The sequence below is a fragment of the Oncorhynchus tshawytscha genome, linkage group LG18 (genome assembly GCF_018296145.1).
Source record: "Oncorhynchus tshawytscha isolate Ot180627B linkage group LG18, Otsh_v2.0, whole genome shotgun sequence".
NCBI classification, from domain to species: Eukaryota; Metazoa; Chordata; class Actinopteri; order Salmoniformes; family Salmonidae; genus Oncorhynchus; species Oncorhynchus tshawytscha.
Window position 1 is genome coordinate 14,580,017 of NC_056446.1, and position 26,809 is coordinate 14,606,825.

At 43.5% G+C, this 26,809-nt stretch overlaps 1 protein-coding gene across 9 annotated transcripts in view; it reads left to right on the top strand.

Moving 5' to 3' along the window:
- The window catches only part of lama2 (laminin, alpha 2), a 135,860-nt gene that overhangs the window by 62,293 nt on the left and 46,758 nt on the right, over window positions 1–26,809 (top strand). For 7 of the 9 annotated variants that reach the window (XM_042300691.1, XM_042300695.1, XM_042300693.1 and 4 more), the window contains exons 17-27: window positions 3,214–3,341; window positions 4,015–4,101; window positions 13,776–13,987; window positions 15,568–15,674; window positions 15,990–16,253; window positions 18,560–18,740; window positions 18,970–19,106; window positions 19,503–19,739; window positions 21,360–21,503; window positions 23,834–24,010; window positions 24,509–24,694. In XM_042300691.1, coding sequence (XP_042156625.1) covers window positions 3,214–3,341; window positions 4,015–4,101; window positions 13,776–13,987; window positions 15,568–15,674; window positions 15,990–16,253; window positions 18,560–18,740; window positions 18,970–19,106; window positions 19,503–19,739; window positions 21,360–21,503; window positions 23,834–24,010; window positions 24,509–24,694 — 1,860 coding nt within the window. The remainder of the gene's footprint in view (window positions 1–3,213; window positions 3,342–4,014; window positions 4,102–13,775; window positions 13,988–15,567; window positions 15,675–15,989; window positions 16,254–18,559; window positions 18,741–18,969; window positions 19,107–19,502; window positions 19,740–21,359; window positions 21,504–23,833; window positions 24,011–24,508; window positions 24,695–26,809) is intronic. The other 2 variants (XM_042300698.1, XM_042300699.1) reach the window with 1 other exon arrangement.

Here is a 26,809-nt window from a genome sequence, read left to right on the forward strand (position 1 = left end):
GTAAGGAGGAAATGGAGAGTTCACATGAACACATTTCTCATTAGAGCATTTCAATTGGCTAGGATAATCCTCTGATAATATACACTTATTTCCCCTGAGTGGCGCTGAGGTCCAAGGCACTGCATCTCAGTGCTAGAGGCGTCACTACAGACCCTGGTTCGATTCCAGGCTGTATCACAACCGGACGTGATTGGGGGTCCCATAGAGTGGCGCACAATTGTCCCAGTGTCGTCCGGGTTAAGGTGTGACTGGGGTAGGCCATCATTGTAAATAAGAATTTGTTCTTAACTGGCTCTAGTTAAATAAAGGTTAAATTCATATACAAATTCATAAATTCATGTCCCTGTCAGTCGCAGGGGTGTGAGTTCTCAGAGCTGTCTCATTCCACTGAGCTACTTTAACATGTTCCTTCCTCCCTCGTTAATGGTGGACACAGCACCTGCTCCCGAGTTTCACCTTACAACAGGTCACAGCTGTGCTCTCCTAAAGACACAGCGCATGGCAAATGCTACCATTGGAGATAGTAAAAAGTGTTTATTGTGTGTTTGAAGCTTGGCCAGTCAACAGCGACAATTTGTTGGACGGACATGTTTGATAATTCGCAGAAGACTATTCCTGACATCACCTACTGGCATAGTATGGCATTACATCATATTTGCATACGTGTGCTCCAGGTGTTGTAACAATCCCACCCTTGGTAATAGTACCACTGTTAAATCCTTATAGCACTGATTCTTGTGAGGATTAAGCCTCCACCTGAAGAGAGTTGCTGGTTGGTTCCCAACCAGGATACAATTTTCTATCGTATTGACTTTCTGCTCCCTCTTTTCATTCGCAGCCTGTGCGTGTTTCGCTCAGGACTGTGTCGGTGGAGACAGATATCAGGGTGTACCCTGTGGAGATTTGTCATGACTCTGTGTTCAGATAGACTTGAGCTGAGTGGAGGGCTGTGTCCCGAGGGCCCGGGGCCAGTCTCAGCTGTCTGTCTGTCCTCATCCAAACAGCTAGCTAGCGCTCTCTGACCTCTCTCACCTTCTTCTGGCGCACCACTCCCACCGCTCTGCTCTCACTGTCTGAGCTGCCTTCAGACAGACTAGAACTCCTTCAGGATTAAACAGACGGACTGTTAGAACAGTGATGGGATGTTTTATTATATATCAGCTATGAGCAGGTGGAAGGGAGATGGGGATGTTGATGGGATGTTTTATTATATATCAGCTATGAGCAGGTGGAAGGGAGATGGGGATGTTGATGGGATGTTTTATTATATATCAGCTATGAGCAGGTGGAAGGCAGATGGGGATGTTGATGGGATGTTTTATTATATATCAGCTATGAGCAGGTGGAAGGGAGATTGGGATGTTTTATTATATATCAGCTATGAGCAGGTGGAAGGCAGATGGGGATGTTGATGGGATGTTTATTTATTTGTATTGATTTCATCTTTATTCAAGCAGGTGAGGTCCATTGAGACCGAAGTCCTTTTTTTGAAGGGGAGCCCTGCTTCATGAAAATGCAGTGATACAAATTACACAAACTGAAGGCAGGAGCATGAGAAATACAACAATACAAAAATACAAATTATTCTAAAAAACACCCTAAAATGACCAAAAGGCATCCAATCGTCCAATCGTCCAAATCAGTAGCGACAAAAGGAATTTCAAGAGTTCGCCATTGCTGTGAGAGAATAAGGTATTTTGTACTTTTGTAGGTCAGGAGCGATCATGCGCACTAATCTGTCAGCTGTGGTGTGGTGTCTACGGTAGGCTACTTCCCTGACGCCTGGCGTTGTCTCCTCCCAGGCAGGTTAATGATGTCATGAGAGTGAGTTAAACCCTGGCCACCCTCATCCTGCTCAGGAGAGTGTGCCTGCCCGCCTTGCATCTAGAAAAGCTCTCAGGATTGATCCCACCAGGGATTGGACATTTTAACAGAGACAGGAAATGATTTGGAGAAACAAATAGGCCAAGCAAGTGGCACAGAGCCAGTCTTGTGTGGGGAAGGGGGTAAGCGCACCCCCCTCCCCCCTATCACATCAACCCCATTACCCATTATTAGCCTCCCCACCCCCATAATCAAGAGATCTTCTCTATGCTGGTGATTATGCTGAGTAGACATCTGCAATTGACTCAAGAGCGTTTAGGTTTTATTGGGGCTGACGATGCGTGGACCCCAAAAAAATGCTCTCATTTCATTAGCGGTGCATTACCGGAGTTTGGGTTAATGCCAATCTATGGGGAAATGCATTACGTTTAATTTGGCAACATCAGACTCTCAAAGTCTCTCCCAATTATTCACCAGACCATCCCAGTCAGACAACGCTATGGAGACGAGACAGGTAAAACTTTGGGTTTCTTTGTAGATTAGACTCAAATGTTGAACATGCGTTCGCACGTGTGACTGCATTGCCAATCAAGCACAGCTGCTACTCAGACAAATTCTGACAATGCACCAGATTTTTATCAAAAGGAAAGGAGGACCAAGGCACTCTTCATATAAGTCATTCAAATGCCTTTGTGTCTGTGGCATGTTCAATGGAAACAAAGGTTAAAAACTCAGGCGCATTTCGGCTGCATGGCCAAAGCTTTGTTTCCATTGAACATGCGATACAAATAAAGGCATTTTAATGAAAATTATGAATAGTGCCTTGGGTCCTCCTTTATTTACCAAAGAGCACCTTCTGTCTACAACAATCTACTATTGTTTTTTTTATACCTTTATTCAACTAGGCAACTCAGTTAAGAACAAATTCCTATTTACAATGACTGCCTACCCTGGCCAAACCCTAACACAGACAACCCTGGGCCAATTGTGGCCCTCCCTATGCAACTCACAATCACAGCTGGTTGTGATACAGCCTGGAATTGAACCAGGGTCTGTAGTGTCACCTCTAGCACTGAGAAGCAGTGCCTTGGACCGCTGCGCCATTCAAGAACCGTAGCAGCTTCTGTCTACCAAAACCTACTATTGTGTACCTTAGCAGCTTCTGTCTACAAAAACATACCATTGTGTACCTTAGCAGCTTCTGTCTACAAAAACATACCATTGTGTACCGTAGCAGCACTTCCCTTCCTTCTCTTTTTTTCTAGACCAGATTTTTACTTGGAAAAACTGGTTTATAGTGGATGTATACCTCCCAAAAAGTGTGTACAGGTATTGTTCTAGAATGAAAGAATGGTTGTTAACCTAACTAAACCTACTGTATATTTCTAGGGCTGCACTGACCACACCACTGGATTCCACTGTGATGAATGTATCCCTGGTTTCTATGGGGACGCTACCAAGGGAACAGCCAATGACTGCCTGCCCTGCGCCTGCCCCCTCAATATCCCGTCCAACAAGTATGTCATCACATCTCACATGGAACTAAGTTTATATGACACTTAATCAGAATCCTTATCTAGCCATACTGACCTCTCCCTACCTATAATTCATTTTCATGACTCTAATCCTGTGGGTTTTTTTTGGGGGGGGGGGGTCCACCACCGTGACTGGCGGTGCTGTTGCCTAGATCTGTTGTGTTTCCACCATGTTGAGGTCATTTACTTGTGAACAGGGCCAGAGACAATAGCTCCAGTCAATCACTGGTAATGGGTGGTAATCCCCTGGTGGCTAGAGTGGAGCGGCGTGCCCCCAGGCCAGGAGCTGAGCAGCTGAGCATTCCTCTACACTAGGCCAAAGTAGCAGAACCAGCGGCTAAAGAAAGCTTCTTCCCCCAGACATTCCAAAAAGGCAGTGCTACCCCACCGTTCCTGCCCTGGGATCCAGTGTCTTCTGAAATAGACTGGCCAGTCATTCCATCAGCCCTCTGTCAGGAACACTGGAACCTATCCCTGACCCAGCCCAACTCTTGCTCTATCTTTGGGATCAGGAGGGGGACAGGAGCTGGACTCTCCCTCTTTTTCAACTCAGTGATGTTGTTGTGTTTATGGGGGACAGAAGGATGGGGTTGTTGATACGTGTTTCTTTTCTTTTTCTTCTACTTCCTGTTTTTCTTACTCAAAAACATCGTAGTTTCAGCCCCACGTGCCATGTGGACCCGCGAGGGGAGCTGATATGTGACCGATGCCAGCCGGGGCACACCGGACCACGCTGTGACAGGTGAGTGCCCAAAGACAAAAGGAAGACGAGTTAACCCTCCTAGACACAGTCAAAACAGTACAACCACAGTCATAACAATACTACCACAGTCATAACAGTACTACCATAGTCATAACAATACTGCCACTGTCATAACAATATTACCGCAGTCATAACAATACCACCACAGTCATAACAATATTACCAGTCATAGCAATACTACCACAGTCATAGCAATACTACCACAGTCATAACACTATTACCACAGTCATAACAATACTACCACAGTCATAACACAGCTGCATTCCGGTTGACTTTACTCGGTGTGAGAGGTTCAGTGTCCTTTGTTACCTGCTGTTAGGTATTGGTAGATTACCTGTTTCTTCAATGGGTTGTTGACAACTCTCTCTGAGAAATGTGAATGTCTTTTTGTATGTACAGTGCCTTCAGAAAGTATTCAGACCCTTTGAGTTTTTTCACATTTTGTTGCGTTACAGCCTTATTCTAAAATGGATTAAATAAATGTTTTCGTCAGCAATCTACACACAATACCCCATGACGGCAATGCAAAAACAGGTTTTTTGCAAATGTATTAAAAATAAAAAACAGAAATACCTCATTTACATACAGTACCAGTCAAAAGTTTGGACACACCTACTTATTCCAGGGTTTTTCTTTATGTTTACTATTAACACATATGGAATCATGTAATAACCACGAAAGTGTTAAACAAATCAAAATATATTTTCAGTTGTGTTGTGACAAGGTATACACAAGATAGCCCTATTTGGTAAAAGACAAAGTCCATATTATGGCAAGAACAGCTCAAATATGCAGAGTAATGACAGCCCATCATTAATTTAAGACTTGAAGGTCAGTCAATCCAGAAAATGTCAAGATCTTTGAAAGATTCTTCAAGTGCAGCCGCTAAAACATTCAAGCAGTATGATGACATTGGCTCTCATGAGGACCGGCACAGGAATGGAAGACTCAGAGTTACCTCTACTGCAGAGGAAAAGTTCATTAGATTTAACGGCACCTCAGATTGCAGCCCAAATAAATGGTTCACGGAGTTCATGTAGCAGACACATCTCAACATCAACTGTTCAGAGGAGACAGCGTGAGTCAGGCCTTCATGGTCGAACTGCTACAAAGAAACCACTACTAAAGGACACCAATAAGACGAAGAGACTTGCTTGGGCCAAGAAACACAAGCAATGGACATTAGACCAGTGGAAATCTGTCCTTTGGTCATATGAGTCCAAATGTAAGAATTTTGGTTCCAACCGCCGTGTCTTTGTGGTGAATGGATGATCTCCGCATATGTGGTTCCCACAGTGAAGAATGGAGGAGGAGGTGTGATGGTGTGGGGGTGCTTTGCTGGTGACACTGTCTGTGATTTATTTAGAATTCAATGCACACTTAACCAGCATGGCTACCACAGCATTCTGCAGCGATACACCATCCCACCTGGTTTGCCCTTAGTGGGACTATCATTTGTTTTTTCAACCGGATAATGACCCAAAACACACCTCCAGGCTGTGTAAAGGCTATTTGACCAAGAAGGAGAGTAATGGAGTGCTGCATCAGAATTCCTGGCCTCCACAATCATCCAACCTCAACCCAATTGAGATGGTTTGGGATGAGTTGGACTGCAGAGTGAAGGAAAAGCAGTCAACAAGTGCTCAGCATATGTGGGAACTCCTTCAAGATTGTTGGAAAATCATTCCTCATGAAGCTGGTTGAGAGAATGCCAAGAGTGGTTAAAGCTGTCATCAAGGCAAAAGGTGGCTACTTTGAGGAAAATAAAATATAACCCTTTTTTGGTTACTACATGATTCCATATGTGTTATTTCATCATTTTGATGTCTTCACTGTTATTCTACAATGTAGAAAATAGTAAAAATAAAGAAAAACTCTTGAATGAGTAGGTGTTTAAACTTTTGACTGGTACTGTAAGACTCGAAATTGAGCTCAGGTGCATCTGTTTCCATAGATCATCCTTGAGATGTTTCTATAACTTGATTGGAGTTAACTTGTGGTAAATTCCATTGATTGGACACGATTTGGAAAGAGTCGACTCCAATCAAGTTATAGAAACATCTCAAGGATGATCAAATGGAAACAGGATGCACCTGAGCTCAATTTCATATCTCATAGCAAAGGGTCAGAATACTTATGTAAGCTATTTCTGTTTTTTATGTTTAATACATTTGCAAACATTTCTAAAAAATGTTTTTTTTTCCCCCCGCTTTGTCGTCATGGGGTATTGTGTGTAGATTGCAGACATAAACATTTATTTAATCAATTTTAGAATAAGGCTGTAACGCGACAAAATGAGGACAAAGCCAAAGGGTCTATACTTTCCGAATGCACCCTAGGTCTATGTTCGGTATGTGATGCTGTGCAAGATGACAGATGTTATCCGCATGAAGAGAAAACTGTGTCAATAGGTTATAGATAGTCCATAATTAGTCTTGTATTTCATTTAATTAAATGGATATCTTCTGATTTAATTACGCTCATGACTATTGGCAGTTTTAGATTATGTATGGTTCTCACACTGGTGGCTAGTGCATTTTATTGTTTGTTATTCATTGCACATGCATTTCAAAAGCAGCCCATATGCCACTGTGGTCTTTTCTGGTTTGTCTGTTCAGTTCGGTCGCCATATGGTACTGTGTGCCTATGAAAGCCACTCATAAAAGCTTGGAGAATACAGATGGGTTTAGTTGATGTTTCAGAGCGGTGGGATCTTTCCCAGAAGCATCGGTAGACAAAGGACCAGCCTCTCTGGACCAGCGGAAAGATTGATCACTTAGTAGTCGGTGCCCGCAGTTCTGTTCTGAGGTCTCTTAATTTCATTTGCGACATAAATGCATCAGTCATAAATGCATCAGTCGCTCTCTTTCTCTCTCTCTCTCTCTATCTCAGAGACAGAGAGACGGAGGGATGGATTGTTGGTATTTCTACTTGCTGTGTGGTAGGTGTGGGTTTGATGGTAGGCCTTATGGCACTGCTGCAGGGCTTAGAGTCAGAAAACTGCCAAGGGGATGGGGCGAGGCAACACCTCTCTTTGACCCATACCCTCTGACAGATGGAGACAGGCAGCTGTGGGCACGCATGCCATCCCTGTGCTGCGCTGCCTTGCAGATTGCCCACTCTGCTCTTCTCTTGATCTATAAAGCAAGAGGTGGGGTGAGGACGGATTTGGGTTCTGCGGGCCATACGGGGGACAGGGGGGACAGGAGCTCATTTACGCTACAGACAGACAGGATGGGGCCTCATCTATCATGGCTGCCTGTGAAGGGGGCCCCGGGGCCTGGCTTCTCTCCCAGGAGCTCTCTGAGAAATGGTAAAGTGAAGGACATTACAGAGGTGTGTCCCTCTCCACACCTGGACCTACAATACCTCTTTCTAGTCTAGAGAGTGAACTGAACTCTGGAATTGGAGCACTGTCTGCCTGATAACAAGTGCCCTGCTGCAGCACCAAGGAGGGTTAGTTGGTAATAATAGCTTTCTCCTCAGCGCCGTCAAACTACTGCAATTCCTGGAAACAAATTGGCAGTCGGAGTTAAAAGAGGCGCGTGAAGAGGCCTCTCCCTCCCTGGGAAGCCGTTCTGCAAGGGCCAGGAGTACATTCTCCCAATCAAGTGCAGAGTTTCCAGTAATAAGATTATTGATTTGGGAAGAAGAGTCTATCCTGAGGAATCAGCCAGCTAGAGCAGGGAAAGAGGTTTCACTTCACATTTTCTGGAAGCTGATCTGAGTGGCCAGGCGAACAGAGGGAAGCTGTCGATGAGAATACACAACATAAGCTTGGCTGATGGAAAGATAGATAGAAACAGACTCTGCTTTCGATTGATAGACACAGACTTCCAATCCTGTGCCTATTCTCTGTCTGAGCCTCTGAGCTCCTTGAAACATATTAGCGTTTACGTTTAGTTTGGCAGCGAGTGGGCATGGATATCTGATCCACAAGGGCCTGACAGATAGAGCGGGGTGCGTTGCCAGGCTGGGGTGAGAATGTTTCCTGTTTTAAAGGCGTCTGCTTGGAGCCAAGAGGAAAAGCTGCAGATGTATTTATAGATAGGGAAGGCAGACACCTGGCGGGAGACATCAGTGTTAAAGACGGATCCTTCTTGTCTGTCCGAGAGAGCAGGGCGGCCAGGCTGCCAGGGAGAGTTCATGGGTGTGTAAATACATCAGATGGCACATTTGGTCAAGAATAGCGCCCTCACCCAGTCAGGAACCACAGACCCAACTGAACTGGACTGAGTTGGATGTGGGTAATAGGAGTTTTCTTAGTGGATATGCTGTAGTTGCCAAGCTACCCATACTCCTTGCTCCGATCAAACGCTACGCCATGCCCACTGATGATAGTTTTTTCTCTGCAATGAGCCTGGATCTGAGTACCTCCCTGACTATTTCTAGAACTCAAACACATTCTAACCATTCTGATTGGTCCTAGAAACCAATGGGTTGCTGCACCAGACTCAGAACTCACACAGGGAAAGCGTCCTTTTAGAAATGCATAATTGGCTTTGATACTGATTGGTTAAAGATGATTAAATCGATGATGACTTTGTTTCGTACACCAGCCCTCGTTTTGACGTCACCACAAACGACTTCACCGACGGCAGTCTCAGACTGAAGTATGTAGTGAACATAGAGCAGTGGAAGAATTCAGTTTGAGTCGTCAGGGAAATACAGAATATACAGTAGGCCTATCTCAGAGTTGGGCAACATACAGCCCGGGGTGGTGGGGGGGATTATTATTTTGGGTTAAAAAACACTCCAGGTCACTCTTGAATGGCTAAAACTAGATAGAAATGATGTTGAAATTATAATGGACCTATATATTTATATACATTATAATGGGCCTATATATTTATATACATTATAATGGACCTATATATTTATATACATTATAACGGACCTATATATTTATATACATTATAATGGACCTATATATTTATATACATTATAACGGACCTATATATTTATATACATTATAATGGACCTATATATTTATATACATTATAACGGACCTATATATTTATATAAATTATAATGGACCTATATATTTATATACATTATAATGGACCTATATATTTATATAAATTATAACGGACCTATATATTTTCAAATAACTGCCCTTTTTCTGACCCGCAAATTGCTTTTGACTAACAAATCGTTCAGTGAAAAAAAAAAACTGTGCGGCGCTCTGCTGTATTTTTTTTATCCCAATGTGGCCCTTGAGCCAAAATGATTGCCCACCTCTGGCCTATCTATATAATGAGATCAGGGTGGATTATATACTGGATGACATCTTTATAATCATATTCTATATAATTGGTAAGAAAGGTTTATTTTACATTTCATATTTCCCTATTTTTACTGATTACAAAAGAAAAAGCTCACTGCTTAACGTATGGCTGTGGTGTAGCGTCCTAGCCATCTGGGTCTATGTAAACAGTAGAATGGTTATTATGCATGAAGTTACAAGTGTACAGAGAAATAAACGGTGTAACAAAACATTAGGAACACCTGCTCTTTCCATGACATAGACTGACCAGGTGAATCCAGGTAAAAGCTATGATCCCTTATTGATGTCACCTGTTAAATCCACTTCAAACAGTGTAGATGCGGGGGGAGGAGACGGGTTAAAGAAGGATTTTTAAGCCTTGAGACAATTGAGACATGGATTGTGTATGTGTGCCCTTCAGAGGGTGAATGGGCGAGACAAAATATTTAAGTGCCTTTGAACGGGGCATGTTAGTAGGTGCCAGGGGCACATGTTTGAGTGTGTCAAGAACTGCAACACTGCTGGGTTTTTCCACGCTCAGTTTCCCATTTGTATCAAGAATGGTCCAACACTCAAAGTACATCCTGCCAACTTGACACAACTGTGGGAAGCAATGGAGTCAACATGGGCCAGCATCCCTGTGGAACACTTTCAACACCTTGTAGAGTCAGCCCATGCCCCGACGAATTGAGGCTGTTCCCGAGGCAAGAGGGTTCCAACTCAATTTTAGGAAGGTGTTCCTAATGTTTGGTACACTCAGTATACTTGTGCAGTGTAAAGTTTGCATGCATAGAATCTCAACACCCAGACTATGTAACGTGTACGCTGAGTAGTCGGGATGCAAGTTCAGAGAGTGTATTTAATAAATTCAATGAATATAGACCAAAAACAAGAAACACGGGGAGCGTACAGACATGAACACTGGAACAGAAACGATAAGACCTAGGGAAAGAACCAAAGGGACTGACATATATAGGGAAGGTAAACAGGCAGGTGATGGAGTCCAGGTGAGTCTAATGAGGCACTAATGCACGGACCGATGGTGATAGGTGTGCGTAATAATGAGCAGCCTGTTGACCTCGAGTGCCGGATAGAGGGAGTATACGTGACAGACTTGTATGAAATGTGTTGATCAGGACCAGTGCAAATTATACCGTGACCTCCTATATGTTTATACGCTTTTGCATGGACAAAATGTTTTGATAGGCTAATGTTACTTGATGAAGACATGCTGTTATAGGAGCTCTGTGCTTTTCTCTTGAAGCTAAAATGTAGCCTAATGTGTGTAGCCTACAGCCATTTAATTTGCAAACAAATTCTTATTTTCAATGACAGCCTAGGAACAGTGGGTTAACTGCCTGTTCTGGGGCAGAATGACATATTTGCACCTTGTCAGCTCAGGGATTTGAACTTGCAACCTTTCGGTTATTAGTCCAAGGCTCTAACCACTAGGCTACCCTGCTGCCCCAAGAACTGAAACCCTTTAATTTTCTGCACATAGGCCTTCATGCTTGTGAACTGCTGCATTATTCAAGAGTGCCATATGGTTTGGCTGCGTTATTCAATAGAGTAATATGTTTTTGTTGAATAGTTTGTGCTTACTGTCTAGTGGCTACTGTGATATTTATGGTCAATTTGAGCTGCGGACCAAGAATGTTGTTTTGCCAGCCACAACGAAAGGTAAGGCAAGGCCATACCGTGAATTGAAAAATATATGCTGGCTCTTAGATGGCAATCACCTCACTCTCTCCCACTTTGCCAGTGGGTGCAGTTATTATTAGATGTTATAACATTAGAATTGTCGACCTCGAGAATGAATGGTGCTGGTCAAGGAACAATTGAGGCCTGGACAAATGTACTTGACTCTAAAGAATAATCTCAGCTAAAGCCCAACACATACACTGAACAAAAATACAGTGGTGGAAAAAGTACCCAATTGTCAAAAGTAAAGATACCTTCATGAAAAATGAGTAAAAGTCTAAAAGTATTTGGTTTTAAATATACTTAGGTATCAAAACTAAAAGTATAAAAGTATAAAGTATAAAACATTTCAAATGGCTTATATTAAGCAAAACAGATGGAACATCTTTGAGAAGCATTTGATAGTCTTCCATATTGGCATTACCAGAGAATTTTTAACATAACATAGTATATGAGATTGATTTTTTCGAAATTTGGCTTAATTAATTGTATTAATATTATGGTGTTTCTATTCCAAGAAAAACAAAACCCTCAGGTTTTCCGTTAGGATGGAATGGAAAATATGGTGCTGTACAGCGTGACGGTCGAGAGTAGGCTACAGCATAAGTGGATTGGAGGATTCTAAATTAATATCTAAGGGGCATAATATTTCCACACCCTAATTATAGTGCAACCAAACTTTCAGGTGAGTGTATTTGCTCTTTGCCTTCTCTACTGGAAGTTGCTGTTGCTATGCAACCTCTTGCTAGCTAGTTAGCATAACAAACTACAAGTTAGAGATTTTTCGACTGGGTGTGTTCTTAAATTCAATCTGGAGTGGCTGCATTTATGAGCGTTGTCAAATTGTCCGTTTGTAAATTTGTACATTTTTTTTTGCTCTCGGAGCGCACACAGGACGTTCGGGCCGAGGAGTATGGTTGATTTGAGCGTTCTGGCCTTACAACTGCAGTCAAGCACCCAAGCTAACGTTGGCTAGCTTGCTAGCTACTTCCAGACACAAATGAGACCACTCTGACCATTTTACTCACCCTAGCAGAGCTGGTTAGGCAGTTTTCATGTTAACCAGAGCATTGTTGACTGTAACTGTACTGCTGGAAACAAATTAATTACACTTTTTGCCAACGTTTACTGACACCGGCCATATTCAACGGGCGTTGAGCGCTTGTAAATTCATTATTCTGCGCTCTGGTACACTCAGACGAGAGTGCTCTGAAATCGGAGTAGATAGCCAGTGCGGATTTACGAAAGCACCCGAATGTCCATTGAGAACGCACAACATGACTGTATTCCCAGTCATGCGACATCAATAGATTAGGTCCTAATTTTTTTTTTCTTCAATTGACTGATTTCCTTAAATGAACTGTAACTCAGTAAAATATTTTGAATTTTTCATATCTTTGTTCAGTATACAAATATACAATCTAGAACGCTTAACACATACAAACTATATGTACAGTATATACCTATTTGCATAATATATATACTTTCCTTCCCACGGGGAAGGGGTGTTATTAAGAGGGGGATGGATGTAAACGCAACCTTGGATGTTTGGGGGGTGGTGAAGGGTGGTGGGTGGTTGTGGTTGGATGGAGACATGTTGGATGGGTGTGGTTGGGGAAATGGGATAGGAAGTTATGGGTGGAGGCTCTTTCTTTTCAGATTCCAAAGTAAAGTGATTCAATCATTTGTACTTATTTACATTTTGCATGTTTGGTCATGATATCTGCATTAGTGCTGTCTCCTCCCCAAGACACCCGCTTGATGGTTGAAATTAAATTACAGACACGTACTCACTGTTCCACGCCAATGGCTCCTTCTCACATAAGACAGTCAGAAGCAATAACATATTAAATTAATAAGTCTCCGGCGACTAAAGGAATCCGCTGTGCATGATATGGAACGATTACTTTTCCCATTTGCTATCATGCAGATAGAAGGGCGGTGTGGAGATAAGAATTGTAGCAACCATTTAACAAGAAGGCACTAGAATGTATATCTTTATCAGGGCAGAACACGACTCGCTTCTGAGGAGATATATGGCGGGAAAAGCAGGACAGTGCAGATAAGAGTTGGTAGGGGGATATTTTCTGTGGCTTCGCGCGTTTGCCTTTTCAGATTCTTTCTCTGTGTTTTGACTGCCAATGATACTGTCCACTGCCCCCTTATTGTTCCCACTGAATATGTGAATTATACACAAACTAAGTGTTCATGTTTGAAAAGGCAATTTCATAATTGAAGCCAGTTTCATCGTTGAAGTAATTTCAGTGAAACACTGAAGTGTCCGTGATACACAGCTGTTCATGCTGAGTGTGATCGCTTTTTATCCAGTTTCACTGAGACATTTAGCCTTTCTAGTGACTTGAAAAAGAACAGAGGCACAGTGACCATATGTCCATTTCTGTCATTTGTACTGTGACTCCCCTCATGGGAAACACATTATCTTCATAGCTGAGCAGTGATCATTCAGTCCACTACGTACCATACCCTCGCTCCTTCCTACTCAAATTAGTCATGATAGGGCTATATTGTAACTAGGGACTGCGGTTATTCCTGGTCAAGACACAAGGTCAGGAAAGAAAAAAACTTGCCCAGAGTTTCTCTTGGCCATGTCGTACAGTATGGTAAGGTAAAACTCAGGGCCCTAGCCATGAGTCATGATTTCCCTCTTCCTCTCTGGTCACTGTAGGTGCTCGAATGGCTACTTTGGTCAGCCGACGGTTAAGGGAGGCTCGTGCCAGCTCTGCCAGTGTAACGGTAACCTGGACCTGGCCTCACCGCGGAGCTGCGACCCCATCACCGGCTCCTGTCTGAGGTGTCGGGATGGCTACGGGGGAACCACCTGCGACACCTGCGCCGAGGGGTTCTACGGGGACGCCATCAAGGCCAAAAACTGCCAACGTGAGTATAAGAAGTACATGAGTATCAGAGCCTGCAGTACGTTAAAGCCCCTGTCCCTGTCTGAGTCTCCTTTGAAGAGTGGAGTGTTGCTGTAATGTTATGCGAGCGCTGCCTGACAGACAGCCTGCCTGTCTGCCTGCCTGCCTGCCTGCCTGCCTGCCTGCCTGCCTGCCTGCCTGTCTGCCTGCTTGCCTGACAGACAGCCTGCATGCCAGATGTGGCGGTGTCTTTGAAAATGTTTGGCTTTGAGAATATGAGAATGTGTGCAGATGGTGACTGTCTGTGTAAATCCACATAAACAACCTGTGTTGACTTGCAAACTTCAATGCTCACCCCATAAAAGTTTATAATTCATCTGCCTCTCTGTTCTCAGCTGTACAGTCTGTGACGTTGACAATGTTTGGATGAAGATAACTAATTAGTCTCAGTTTACCAAAACGACCCATTTGACGATGATGCCAAGATAATTAAAAATGCATTGCAGCTTATCACGGCTCATAGCCAAATGAATTCCTGATTTATAACTCTTGATATACAGCTGCGATAAAGACGACAAAGAAATGATCGAGGTATTGGTACTGATTGACAGTACATTAAAACTATAGACTGGTAAAGCACAATAGTTAAACATGCAGCTAATGCCTCTATAGACTTCTACAATAGAATGGAATAGCTGTCTTCATCTGCAGTGATAAAAGGCAGGCGCACTACTTCCGTTTGAATGAAATCTGTTGAACGAAAAAAAGTAGGTTGGTGAGAAGAAGTCCATTTTCGCTGACTTAGTCTGGCTGTCCTAACTGATTATTGTGGTGGTGGGGCATTTTGGGCGGACATGGAGTAATCAACATTAGGAATGCAGAAACAGGGCCGTCGTTGATGGAAATTGCCCATGCTATCACAGTGGCAGGGAAAACAAGTTGATGATCATAGTCACAGATCTCTTCAACTTAATGTGGCTGACGCACAGTGTAATCTTGTTGCTGGTTTCAGTGTGCGAGGAAACCATCAACCCGACTCGTTCTCTCTTTCTCTCAGACAGCCCGAATTAAAAACTTGACCCACTTTAGATCCCATCTGGACTCCATGCTGTCAGGGTGAGGAAGGGAGTCTTACAACTCATACTCATTCCAACCTGTTAAACATTGAATAAATGCAGGCATTTTTAAACCTTACGTGGGCGACTGAGCACAGTACAAAGACAGAAAAAACAGCAAATGTCCCCTCCAACCAGTCCTATAGGAAACCATCTGTGCCTGTGTTTTCTCTTGCAGATCACTAGGACTTTTTAAAGTAAATAATGAGCCGGTTATACAATGCAAATGTGTTCTTGTGTCTAGCAATCTGAAAGCGGTTGGATTTGCGTACTCTGTATGAGTTGATGACAATAGACAGTAGTACTGCACAGCAATAGGACCGAAGAGAACAAGAGGATATAGTTGTACTGTACAGTACATACCCTTATCTGAGAGGGCCTTGTTGGGGCTGAACTTAGACTGATCCTTGTTATTCTAAATCTGATTCATTCAACTGATATCCCCTCCTCCCCTCTTCTCCTCCCCACCCCTCTCATTGGTCTACAGATTGCCAGTGTCACAACAATGGCTCTGTGTCGGAGGTCTGCCACCAGGAGAATGGGCAATGCCCATGCAAGCAGCATGTGGTGGGACGGCAGTGTGACGAGTGCATGGTAGGTCACCAAAGTATCAGCTGTCATTCCGAATCTTGTCAATTCGGTCACTATGTCATTTTATCATTGGGATACCCATAAAAAGGTGGACAATCTATGGGGACATTTTAAATCAGTTACTGCGTCAGATACTGTTGATTAGTAACGCTGATGTCTGAAGTTGAACCAATTTTTCACTCCGGTGTTTGGTTTCACAAATATATTGTCATCTAAATATTTCCCAAAGTTTTAGGGTGACGACCTCATTTATACTCAGTATCTCAGACATTCACAGATAACTAACTTCCTGCCCCTCACTGCTCCTGGTGAATGAAGCCCAATTGTTGGTGGGATGCAGAGGAGCAGGTGTGTAAGCCGTGCTCCTGCAGCCGTACAGGGGCCATGTCCCAGCGCTGCGACCTTGAGGGACGTTGTATCTGTAAGCCCGGCTTCGTGGGCCATCGCTGCGACCTGGGTCGCCAGGGTTACGAGCGTCGGGAGACGCGCAGGCCAATAGAGAGGGTCCGGCTGCAGCAGGTCCAGCGCTGGGGCTCGTCCCGCTCTGGGGGCTGTCCCAGGGCAGCCTACCGCACCTCAGCGGTAAAGACAGTAAAGATTTGCAGCACTGAGTGTTTTAGTGTGTTAGTGTGCTGTGATGCATCCCAAGCCTGCCCAGCCAACCACCCACCCACCCACCAACACATCCGCCGACCACCCATCCACCCACCAACCAACCAAGCCTGCCCAACCAACCCACAGGGTCCATAGTTATAATTTTGCCTCACCTAGCCACGACGAACATGTCCATCCCAGACCCTGACTATATGTGACTGCAACCTGACCCCACTTCAAACCTGACCATATAGGCCTTCTCTGACCGACCACAACTGACCACTCACCATCTTCCGAACAGAACAGATCTGATGTGTACTGGCTGGACCACAGCATGACTCTAACCTGACCTGAGCTGACATGACACATTGCCTGGTCAGCAGTAAGCCTCTGACCTTAATGACTGTATGTGAAACAGCCTGGCGCTCCACTCTTCTTAGCCTCTGCTTTATGCTCAGGTTTCACCTGGACCTGTCACTGAGTAGCCTTGTGTGATACAGGCTGCACATACTAATGCATATTTTAATTGAGCTAGAATTGTACGTATATGAACTATTATGTACCGTATGTAAATATCCATATACTGGTTGCAGATAAGGTATAGGCGCAGGACAGCATTCTTTAGATATACAGATGTAGGATCTTAATTTGACCCATATTGTCGCAGCAAAATAATCCTCCAGCAACAGGATTTGAACGTTTAGTACATGACATGAAAAGTGAAATACTATTAATATAATTGTGTGTTAGTGCAGGTTTTTAGTGAATTTTTGTCAATCACAAAGCTCATCTGCATTTTCTGCAGGTGCAGGAATGCAATTCTCAGCAGCAAAAGAGTGATCCAATTAAGATCCTACGTTTGTACTGTGCAGCAGATAGTAATCTACATTGTAAAGAGGTGATTGAGGATTCTTGGAAATATCCAGCCCCCACTTAGACCCTTCAATTGATGTGAGATCTCTTCATAAGTTGTTGTTCTATAATATTGCCCACTCATCAAGCCGGCCCTTTACGTTGTGATAGTTAATTATTCAGCCTTTCTTACGGCATTCATCTTAATTGAACTCTTATTTAAAAGTTCAGTTTTTTCACCTTGGTCAGTGGCAGTGTTCGGGAAGCTACTCTGAAAATATTGTGTACCAAGCTACCAATTACTTCACACTAAAGACACACTAAAGCTACCCTTAAGGAAAACATGGTTTACTTACCTTAAGTTACTTTGATAAAAAGTAGTTTGCTCCAAACTACTTAGTGAATAATTATCATATGTAAATCTGAAATGTCATAGACTACAAATTGCAAGAACAGATCACTATAGTATATTATGTTAACCGAATGTGTAATTTAACCTACTAAACACAAAAATGAGGTTTCGAGTGAGAATTAGCCAAGGCAATGATTGCCTACTTCACTCGTATTGTGTGCAACGCTAACACACCAGGCTGGAACCACGCTATACCCAACCACATTACACACAACCACGCTACACACAACCACATTACACACAACCACGCTACACACAAACACGCTACACATACACGCATTTTTCTTTAGCTGTGCTGACAAGAGTAAGCAGGCACTTCTCACACACAGACGTCAGTCATCCCTAACACAACACCTGGTTGCTGCTCAGGCGCTAACCGCTCTCTGTCAATCAATCAGCCATCCATTTCCACTCCCACCTCCGAGACAGCTGGATCCACATGGGTTGGTGGAAGCATCCCACCAGGACTCCCAGGACCCCCCAGAGAGCTCCCCGGAGGGGGGTGCTACCTACCACCGTCACCATTCCTTCCTGTTGAAGGGAGAATAATGCAGATTGCCAGGCAGGAGCTGTTGGCTCCTCATATAATCAGATTCATATCGAACCATCTGTCTCTGGCTGCCTCCTTTCCCCGTCGCCTCGACTTCTATAGTTACAATTCCCATTTACTTATTCACCACATGTTGCTGCATTTATAGTGAGACATGGGCATTTCCTCTGCCCGACGCACGGAGAAATGAGTTTATATTAGATTATGTTTTGGACTTCTAATATGTTGTATATCCTCACCATCAATTGAATTGTTACTATTGTTACTACGGTTCAAATAATGTTTTCTCGTACAGAGACGTTATTGTATGCTGTGTGTTCTTGAAAACTTAGTCTGAAGTATTGAGCTGTGTGTTTTACAGTGTTTGCGGTGTGTCACTGTGTGCTGTACCTGTTTGCTGTGGTAATAGCACCCTATGTCTGTCTATGACAGCTCTCTGGAGTCCCTGAATGACCTCAGTATCTCTGTGCTGTCTCCCAGCCCCAGACTTACGGCATTCAGTCCGCTGGAGTCTGTGCCCCCTGCAACTGTAACTCCTTTGGGTCCAAGTCCTTTGACTGTGACGAGTCGGGCCAGTGCCGGTGCCAGCCTGGTGTCACTGGGCCCAAGTGTGACCGATGCGCTCCGGGACACTTCAACTTCCAGGAGGGTGGCTGCGCACGTAAGAACTGACTGCCATCTAACTAATTGATGTCTGCAAGGAACTTTTGGTCAATACAACACATGAATACATCTTATTTAGATTTGATTACCGCTTTCCTTGATGTTAAATGCTGGATGACCTCAAACCAAAAAGGGTATTTACTCTCTTCCAGGTTTAATGGAAAGTTGTGGTGCTGAGCCTATTCTGCTGTTTTGAGTAGAGTTTGTTTTTCCTGCCCCTTTCCCAGCGTGCCAGTGCACCCATGTGGGGAATAATTGCGACGCCAACACAGGACAGTGCGTCTGCCCTCCCAACACCGTGGGGGAGAGATGTGACAAATGTGCCCCCAATCACTGGGGTCATGATATCATGGCGGGCTGCAAGGTACACCTTACTTCACCTCATCTCACGCCACTCCCCTCCAAACTAGTCCTGTCTGGCTCTTTCCTGGAGTTAGGCCTATTCTTTTGTTGATAAAAAATGCTCATTAAAAAGGTTTAGCAAAATAACTTCAACTTTTATAGTACGGAACATTCACAAAATAGAAATTAAAACCGCACAGAAGTGCTTTGAGATTTAATGGAGAAACACATCATGGGATTACTGCTGTGACGATATGCATAATTGTATAATTAATTTTGCAGCCAATGTTTTAACCCGCTTTTGTGGAAGGTCTGTGGAATGTTTACTATGTGAAGCCGATGGATTAACCCTTTGTGACTAGGTATTGATTAATATAATGGTACATTGATTATGAATAGTTGACCATCTCCTCCACAGGCCTGTGGCTGTAACCAGGTGGGCTCAGTGACGCAGCAGTGTAACCCCAACACCGGCTGCTGCATGTGCCGGGACCAGTTCCAGGGAGAGAAGTGCAGCGAGTGTAAACTGGGCTACCGGGACTTCCCACAATGCATTTCCTGCAAATGCAACGTGGCAGGTTCAGACAGCCAGACTTGTGATGCAGACCAGGAGGTGTGCGCCTGTGCAGACAGGACTGGACAATGCAGCTGCAAGGTAACCCACAACCATCAGTTGATTGTGGTCTACTCTATTTACTATCTATATACTCTACTATTCTCATCTAGAATATTCATCATAGGATGCTGTGTCAAGTGATTGCATCAGACCTCTCCAAATAAGTGACGACAAGAAACTACAATGAAATTCTCCCAAAAGAAACCAAAGCCAGCTCTCCTGGCACCTCCCTGATGTCTAGCCAGCACTGACTTGATCCAAGTAGCTTTCACTGCCAGTTTCACATTTTAAACTTGGAGTTACATAGCGTAACTAGGCCTGTATTTTCTAAGCCTCACTGCAACTACCTGGAAATGTCCCATTAGAATGACTAAGGCAGATTGCTCCATATTGCCTGTGTTTCAACAGCAGCACTCTAGCTCTCCGTACCTTCCCTATCTGAGCTCAGCATAGGGGCCTGTCGCCATCCTCTGCCTGGTTGCCAGCATCGAACAAACCCGGAGCCAGGCAAACAAAACCCAGGCAGGCAGGGTAGCGTCTGTGTGGGGGAGGAAGTGTGAGATGGAAATAGACCTGACGTGGGGGGAAGGCATTCAGATTAGCTAGCGCCAGGCAGGCAGGCAGGCGTCGCCATCCCCGACTCCGTGCCTCACAGTGACAGTGCTGTGACATTGTGACAGGCTGTCACATAGGGGCCACCTATGAGAGGTGATGACTCTCATTAACACACACACACACAGAGAGAGAGAGAGAGAGAGACCCAGTAAAAAGCCACTTTCTACTCTGAAGTAAGGTGACACATGCAGAAGAGATGATTGTTGTTGTTGGGTCTCTTGTTGTACTGTTGTGTGTGTGTGCGTCTTCCCTCACTGGATGTTTATTTTAGACTACTGGGATGGAAGGATAGAGATAAGAGGTTGATGGGTTTAGGGATTGTTAGTGATGGAGACTGACTGGAGGGGTGATGGACACGGTGATGGGGTGGCGTGGCTCTGTGTGTTCCATGAAGCCATGGCAATATAATTTCTGGCATCCTTAGCATCCTCCTTAAAGTTAAACCCACAGACTGGTGTGTAAACAAAGCGTTAATATGTAGTTCATGGCACAACCAATGTCTGTTATGAATGCTGCTTCTCAGTTCTGGATGCTTTGGGAGTGTATTAGCTAGGGGAAAGCATCAGATAAAATAGAAGGGAAAAGTTCCATATGAAATAGTGTTTTTTGGTGTGATGCACTGTTATCAGGGCTGTCACTGTGTGTGTCTGCTGTACGCGGGTGTATGCCCCTTATCATTCCTTCTCAGACACATGTCACTGTGGTACACATGCACAGTAGCCCCTTTGACATGCACCTACTGTATCTACACACATGGCTGCCTTTGGATTCTTGTGAATATCACCTTCTTTGATCAGTCCAGAGCAGAATAGGCGAAGAGCACAAGAGATATGACTTTTTCTGCCACTGTTATTTATAGCTTTGCTCTGTCTTAAATCAAATATCTCTCTTGGCCTATATTATCTTTGCAAATCTGTTCAGATTGATTTTATATTTGTTATGTATACTTTACTGAAAACGTCCTTTTTTTGTGTGTGGACAATATTGGTCATCAGCCATTTTGGACTTGGACTGTGTCTTAATTCCTGAGTGTTCGGTCCCCAGGTGAATATACAGGGTCTGAAGTGTGACCAGTGTAAGTCGAGGACTTTCGGCCTGAGCACAAGCAACCCACTAGGCTGCAGTCAGTGTTACTGCTTTGGTATGTCCAGCACCTGTACTGAGGCACAGGGCCTCATCCGCATGTGGGTAAGTCAAGTCATGAAGAAACGTGACAGAAATCCACACCCAGCACACATCTACACATGTATTCCCCATCACATGCAAGTCCACCCACACACAGGTACTGTATTCATACACAAACGTACAGCAACTGCGAGTGCACCCACTCACATCACGCACACACAGACAAACGCATATAATATGAATAATGTTCTATGCCAGTGGTCACAAACCGGTCGATCTCCAAGGCTTTCCTACTCGATGGCCATTTATTTCTGTAAAAGGCCAAATGATAAAGCCTTCCTTTCCTGTTTTCTTATTTGTTTCGCGCTGTTTGAGGTAGGTGCAATTGATTCAGCTTCCCTGCGCGCCGGGTAGGCAAACTGTTCCCGTCTGCCCGGCGGACCCGGACAGCAAAGTCAATTTATAGGCCTACCACTGGCTAACTAGATAGCTCAGATCACCGTGTCTGCAGCTTTCACAAGCCCACTGAGAATTTGTTTGCGGACTCTACTGTGTGAGATTTCAAAACGAAACAAAAACATGACTTACAGAGAGACTGCTGCTGTTTTCTGACTGATTTAATATTCACATTTTTATTCAGCACTGTCAACACTTCACTCAACACTTGTATAAGCCGTGAAACGTCCCTTTCCACTCGCGCGGCAAAGTGTATCAATATATTTGCGTTGTTGTTAGCGACTGGCGTCTCTCTAAAAATCGAGGAGTAGCGTATTTCAGAAATAAATGAAATGCGATCGAGTTTCACTCGTCAGCTGGAAGACAGTGTCCCATTTTTGGTCAGTCAGCAGGAGGAGGAAGAGCTGATGAACAGTGAGAGGCAGCCTCTCCACCGCTCGCGCTCTCCCTCCCTCCATCCACTGAGACTGACCATCACAAAAAAATACAAATGCTAACGATTTCAATTTATGGCTCACAAGTAATAGGCCTATAACAAATTATATATTACCAGTGTGATCATATACCTCCCGTTTGAAAATATAATTTTTAAATGGTCTGAGAAGAACACCATTGGCAGGGCAATTCAAGGATAGCCAATATGCAGTAATGTATTGAGCCTACAGCCTACTGCATAAACCTCATTGCTACGGAAGTGTTTTTTAATAGGTTAATGTTGCGTAGGCGTACGTTTTAAAAAAAAGTCATGTTTAAATGGCCTGCTTTTTCACTCAGAAAGGGGTCTCGGCTCAGAAAAGGTTGGTGACCACTGTTCTATGCTTTCTTGATATAGGCTACTTAATATGGGCTATGATAAAACAACATTTGTTCTCATGCAACAGTTAACAAACATGAATTAGTCCGATTACACTTTACAACTTACTGTATGTGCAACCACAAGTACTGAAATAGTCTAGAGAGAAATGCCACAACACAGCTATATGATTTTATGGGAAACAGGGTAAATATTAATTTCATGAAAGTGGTTCTCCTCCATTGATTCATTCCCAACCAGGTATTTACTCTCCATCTTATTTCCCTGTAATTTATGGAACGTAGTGAGAACCAGGGGGACCAAGCACAAACAGAAGGATAATATATATTATAGCCTCGTACAGTGGGTGGGAGAGGGTTTATTGGGGGCTTGGAGCAGGCAGAGGCTGGGAGCTGCAGCTTCCCTGTTTGTTTTTAATAAGGATTTTCTGCCAGAGCGCCTCAGACCTGATAACCCTCCATCCGCTGTGTCCATGGAGACCGCGGCTGAGGACATCGGAAGAGGGACCCTTCTTTCATATAAATGGAAACGACAAACAAATTAAATAAAGGTTGCCGTCCCAAAGTTAATCTAAGTTTGTTTGCTTTAAGATGAAGAGAGAAAAAAGACAGACAGTTGAGAATCCTCTCCTTCATTCATTGGAAGTCAGGAGATTCTCTCTAAGTCAGTGAGTCATGAGATTGCATGGTGAGGTGAGGGGCACAGCCTGCCCCCCCTGGAGCCTTTAGTGAGCCATTTGCTGGATATTTAGATGGGAAGGGAGGGCAAATTTAAAACAGGGGCCTCAGAGGCATAGTCTACTGTAGAGAAGTGACTTCTTAAATATATGCATGTTCTACTTGCCCAATTAAACACATCTCTGGCCTGCCCTCAGGATGTGAAAAGCATTTTAATCTACAACTATGTGAGAGGCTGAGTCCTGGTGTGTTATTGGAGAATACAGTTGTCCAATGTCACAGAGGCTGTTTTCCTTTTGAAAAACACTTGCATCGCTCTCTCGCAACATAGGCCATTTAAACCCTTGGGACAGAGCTTCCCAAATACAACCCGTTATCTGTGTATTTTGTGTGACATTAAGGCCAATAAGTGATGCTGTTTGTTTGTTGTGTCTGTGCTGCTGTAGCTGTCCCTGAAACCAGAGCAGACCAAGCTGCCCCTAGTGGACAAAGCCAACCTGCAAGAGACCACAAGCGGAGTGACCTTCCAGCACCCAGAGATCATCGCTAATGCTGATCTGGTCACCCAGAAGCTGACCGAACTCTACTACTGGAGACTGCCTGAACAATTCCATGGTTCCATGGTGAGAGCACCCTGATCTCGATGTTATTTAAACCTCAAGTTGATAACAGGTGTACAATTGAATCCTTATAGTGGTTAGAGCATTGGACTAGTAACCCAAAGGTTGCAAGATCGAATCCCCGAGCTGACAAGGTAAAAATCTGTCGTTCTGCCCCTGAACAAGGCAGTTAACCCACTGTTCCTAGGCCGTCATTGAAAATAAGAATTTGTTCTTTAACTGACCTGCCTAGTTAAAGAAAGGTAAAATAAAAAATGTCATTAAAAAATATACTGTATGTAGTTGCTCGGGACTGCTTTACGTATAGACTATGCTTACACTGAACCCAAACCCATGCACATATCCGGAGTGACAATAAATGTATTTGAATTGAGACCTGGTGAACAATACTGCTTTTAAATACTTTCTAACTTGCACTTATCAGGAGTTGACTGTATTCTGTTCAGAGATGTGAATAGTACTAACAAGCTTCTTTACTTGGATGTGGTTTCTCCTCTTTAGATCACAGCCTACGGCGGCAAGCTGAAGTACGCCATCTACTTTGAGGGGCGTGACGAGACAGGCCGCACCTCCTACGAACCCCAGGTCATCATAAAGGGAGGACCCAACAGAGACAAGGTGATGGTCCGCCACATGCAGGGACTGCAGATTGGACAACTCACCCGGCACGAGATCGACATGACAGAGGTAAGGACATAAGCCAGTGTTTCCCAAACTAGGGGTCGTGACCCCATGTGGGGTCACCTAATTTGAAAATGGGGTCGCGTGAGAAAAGTTGCGCCTCATAGAACTGGGGTTACGCCAGTAACCTCCGGTAGCTGTCAGATGAGGTTGTAATAAACAGAGCGGTTTCTGTTTTCTTCCTACAAATGTGGCTCTTGAACGGTTGAAGCTACAAAACATTAGGACCCTATCACTGAATGATAAGACACTCTGGAACATATACAGTACACACCATTTCCCTCTGCTATGCCCACAAGTCATGAGAACCGATTGGACGAGACCAGGCACTAAATCAGACTGGAGGAAAAAGAACATCATCAACGATGATCCATCCATCCATACAACATTATTGACTGACGATCTTCTGAACTTCCCAATACCTTTCTGATGCATTCCAGTCACTTCACACCATACTTTCAGATTTTAAATACGGTCAAAAGTACTGTCAGACTGTTTTGTAATAGACTGTCATAACCCACATTTTAAAAAGTCAACATTGGCTTTGGATTACGTGGTGGGTGTCGCGAAAAATGTTTAATGTCAATATGGGGTCAAGGGCCAAACTAGTTTGGGAACACCCATGGCATAGGCTTACATGGTGGACCGTCTCTTGTCTTGTTGTTACAGTTTCCTAATGTCTAAGGATGCAGTCATGATCCATTTGCCACGGAAACTCGCTTCTGTTGTTAAACAATTATGGTCCTTTTGTGGTGGATGCCATGCAAGTGCATCTCTTGTCATTGTCCCAAAAACTCTTCAAAGCTAGATTCTAACCTCTGGAGATGTTGTATGAGAAATTGACTTTGAAGTGATCATATAATTAGGAATTCAAATACTTTATACCACAGCATTGTTGAATTCTCGTTTCTGATTGATAAGAAGGGCATTCTAGAATAGACATTAAAACCAGATAACGGGACAGTTGGAAAAGATATCGGGACACCTTGCAGTCATGCAGTATGTGCCTACCCGTACAGATCGTACTTGCTACAAAGCTATGCCAACATTCCATTCAAACAATGCAGTCAATCCACAGCCATACACTGGCTGAAATCAGTTGATGATAGGACTTACTGTAGACAAGTTGTAAATGCAACAGGTTGTGATATTGTATCATATAATAGCACTAACAGCTTTCCAATTAAAAATGTTTTGAGACATTTATGGTCTGTTTGCATATATTTTAGAGGCTATTTATATCGAACATGCGTATAAAACATGTATAAACTGTATTTATAATTAGAGTACCATCCAAAAGTTTGAACACACCTACTCATTCCAGGGCTTTTCTTTATTTAGACTGTTTTCTACACTGTAGAATAATAGTGGAGACATCAAAACTATGAAATAACTCATAAGGAATCATGTAGCAACCAAAAAAAGTTTAAACAAATCAAAAATATATATATATATATATTTGAGATTCTTCAAAGTAGCCACCCAAAGTAGCCTTGATGATGGATTTGCACACTCTTGGCATTCCCTCCACCAGCTTCACCTGGAATGCTTTCCAACGGTCTTGAAGGAGTCCCCACATACACTACCGTTCAAAAGTTTGTGGTCACTTAGAAATGTCCTTGTTTTTGAAAGAAAATTTAAAAAATTGTCCATTACAATAACATAAAATTGATCAGAAATACAGTGTAGACATTGTTAATGTTGTAAATTATTATTGCAGCTGTAAACTGCGGATTTTGTATGGAATATCTACATACTTTAGGCGTACAGAGACCCATTATCAGCAACCATCACTCCTGTGTTCCTGTGGCACGTTGTGTGAGCTAATCCAAGTTTATCATTTTAAAAGGCTAATTGATTATTAGAAAACGCTTTTGCAAATATGTTAGCACAGCTGAAAACTGTTGTTCTGATTAAAGAAGCAATAAAACTGGCCTTCTTCACGAGACTAGTTGAGTATCTGGAGCATCAGCATTTGTGGGTTCGATTACAGGCTCAAAATGACCAGGAACAAAGACCTTTATTCTGAAACTTCGTCAGTCTATTCTTGTTCTGAGAAATGAAGGCTATTCCATGTGAGAAATTGCCCAGAAACTGAAGATCTCGTACAATGCTGTGTAC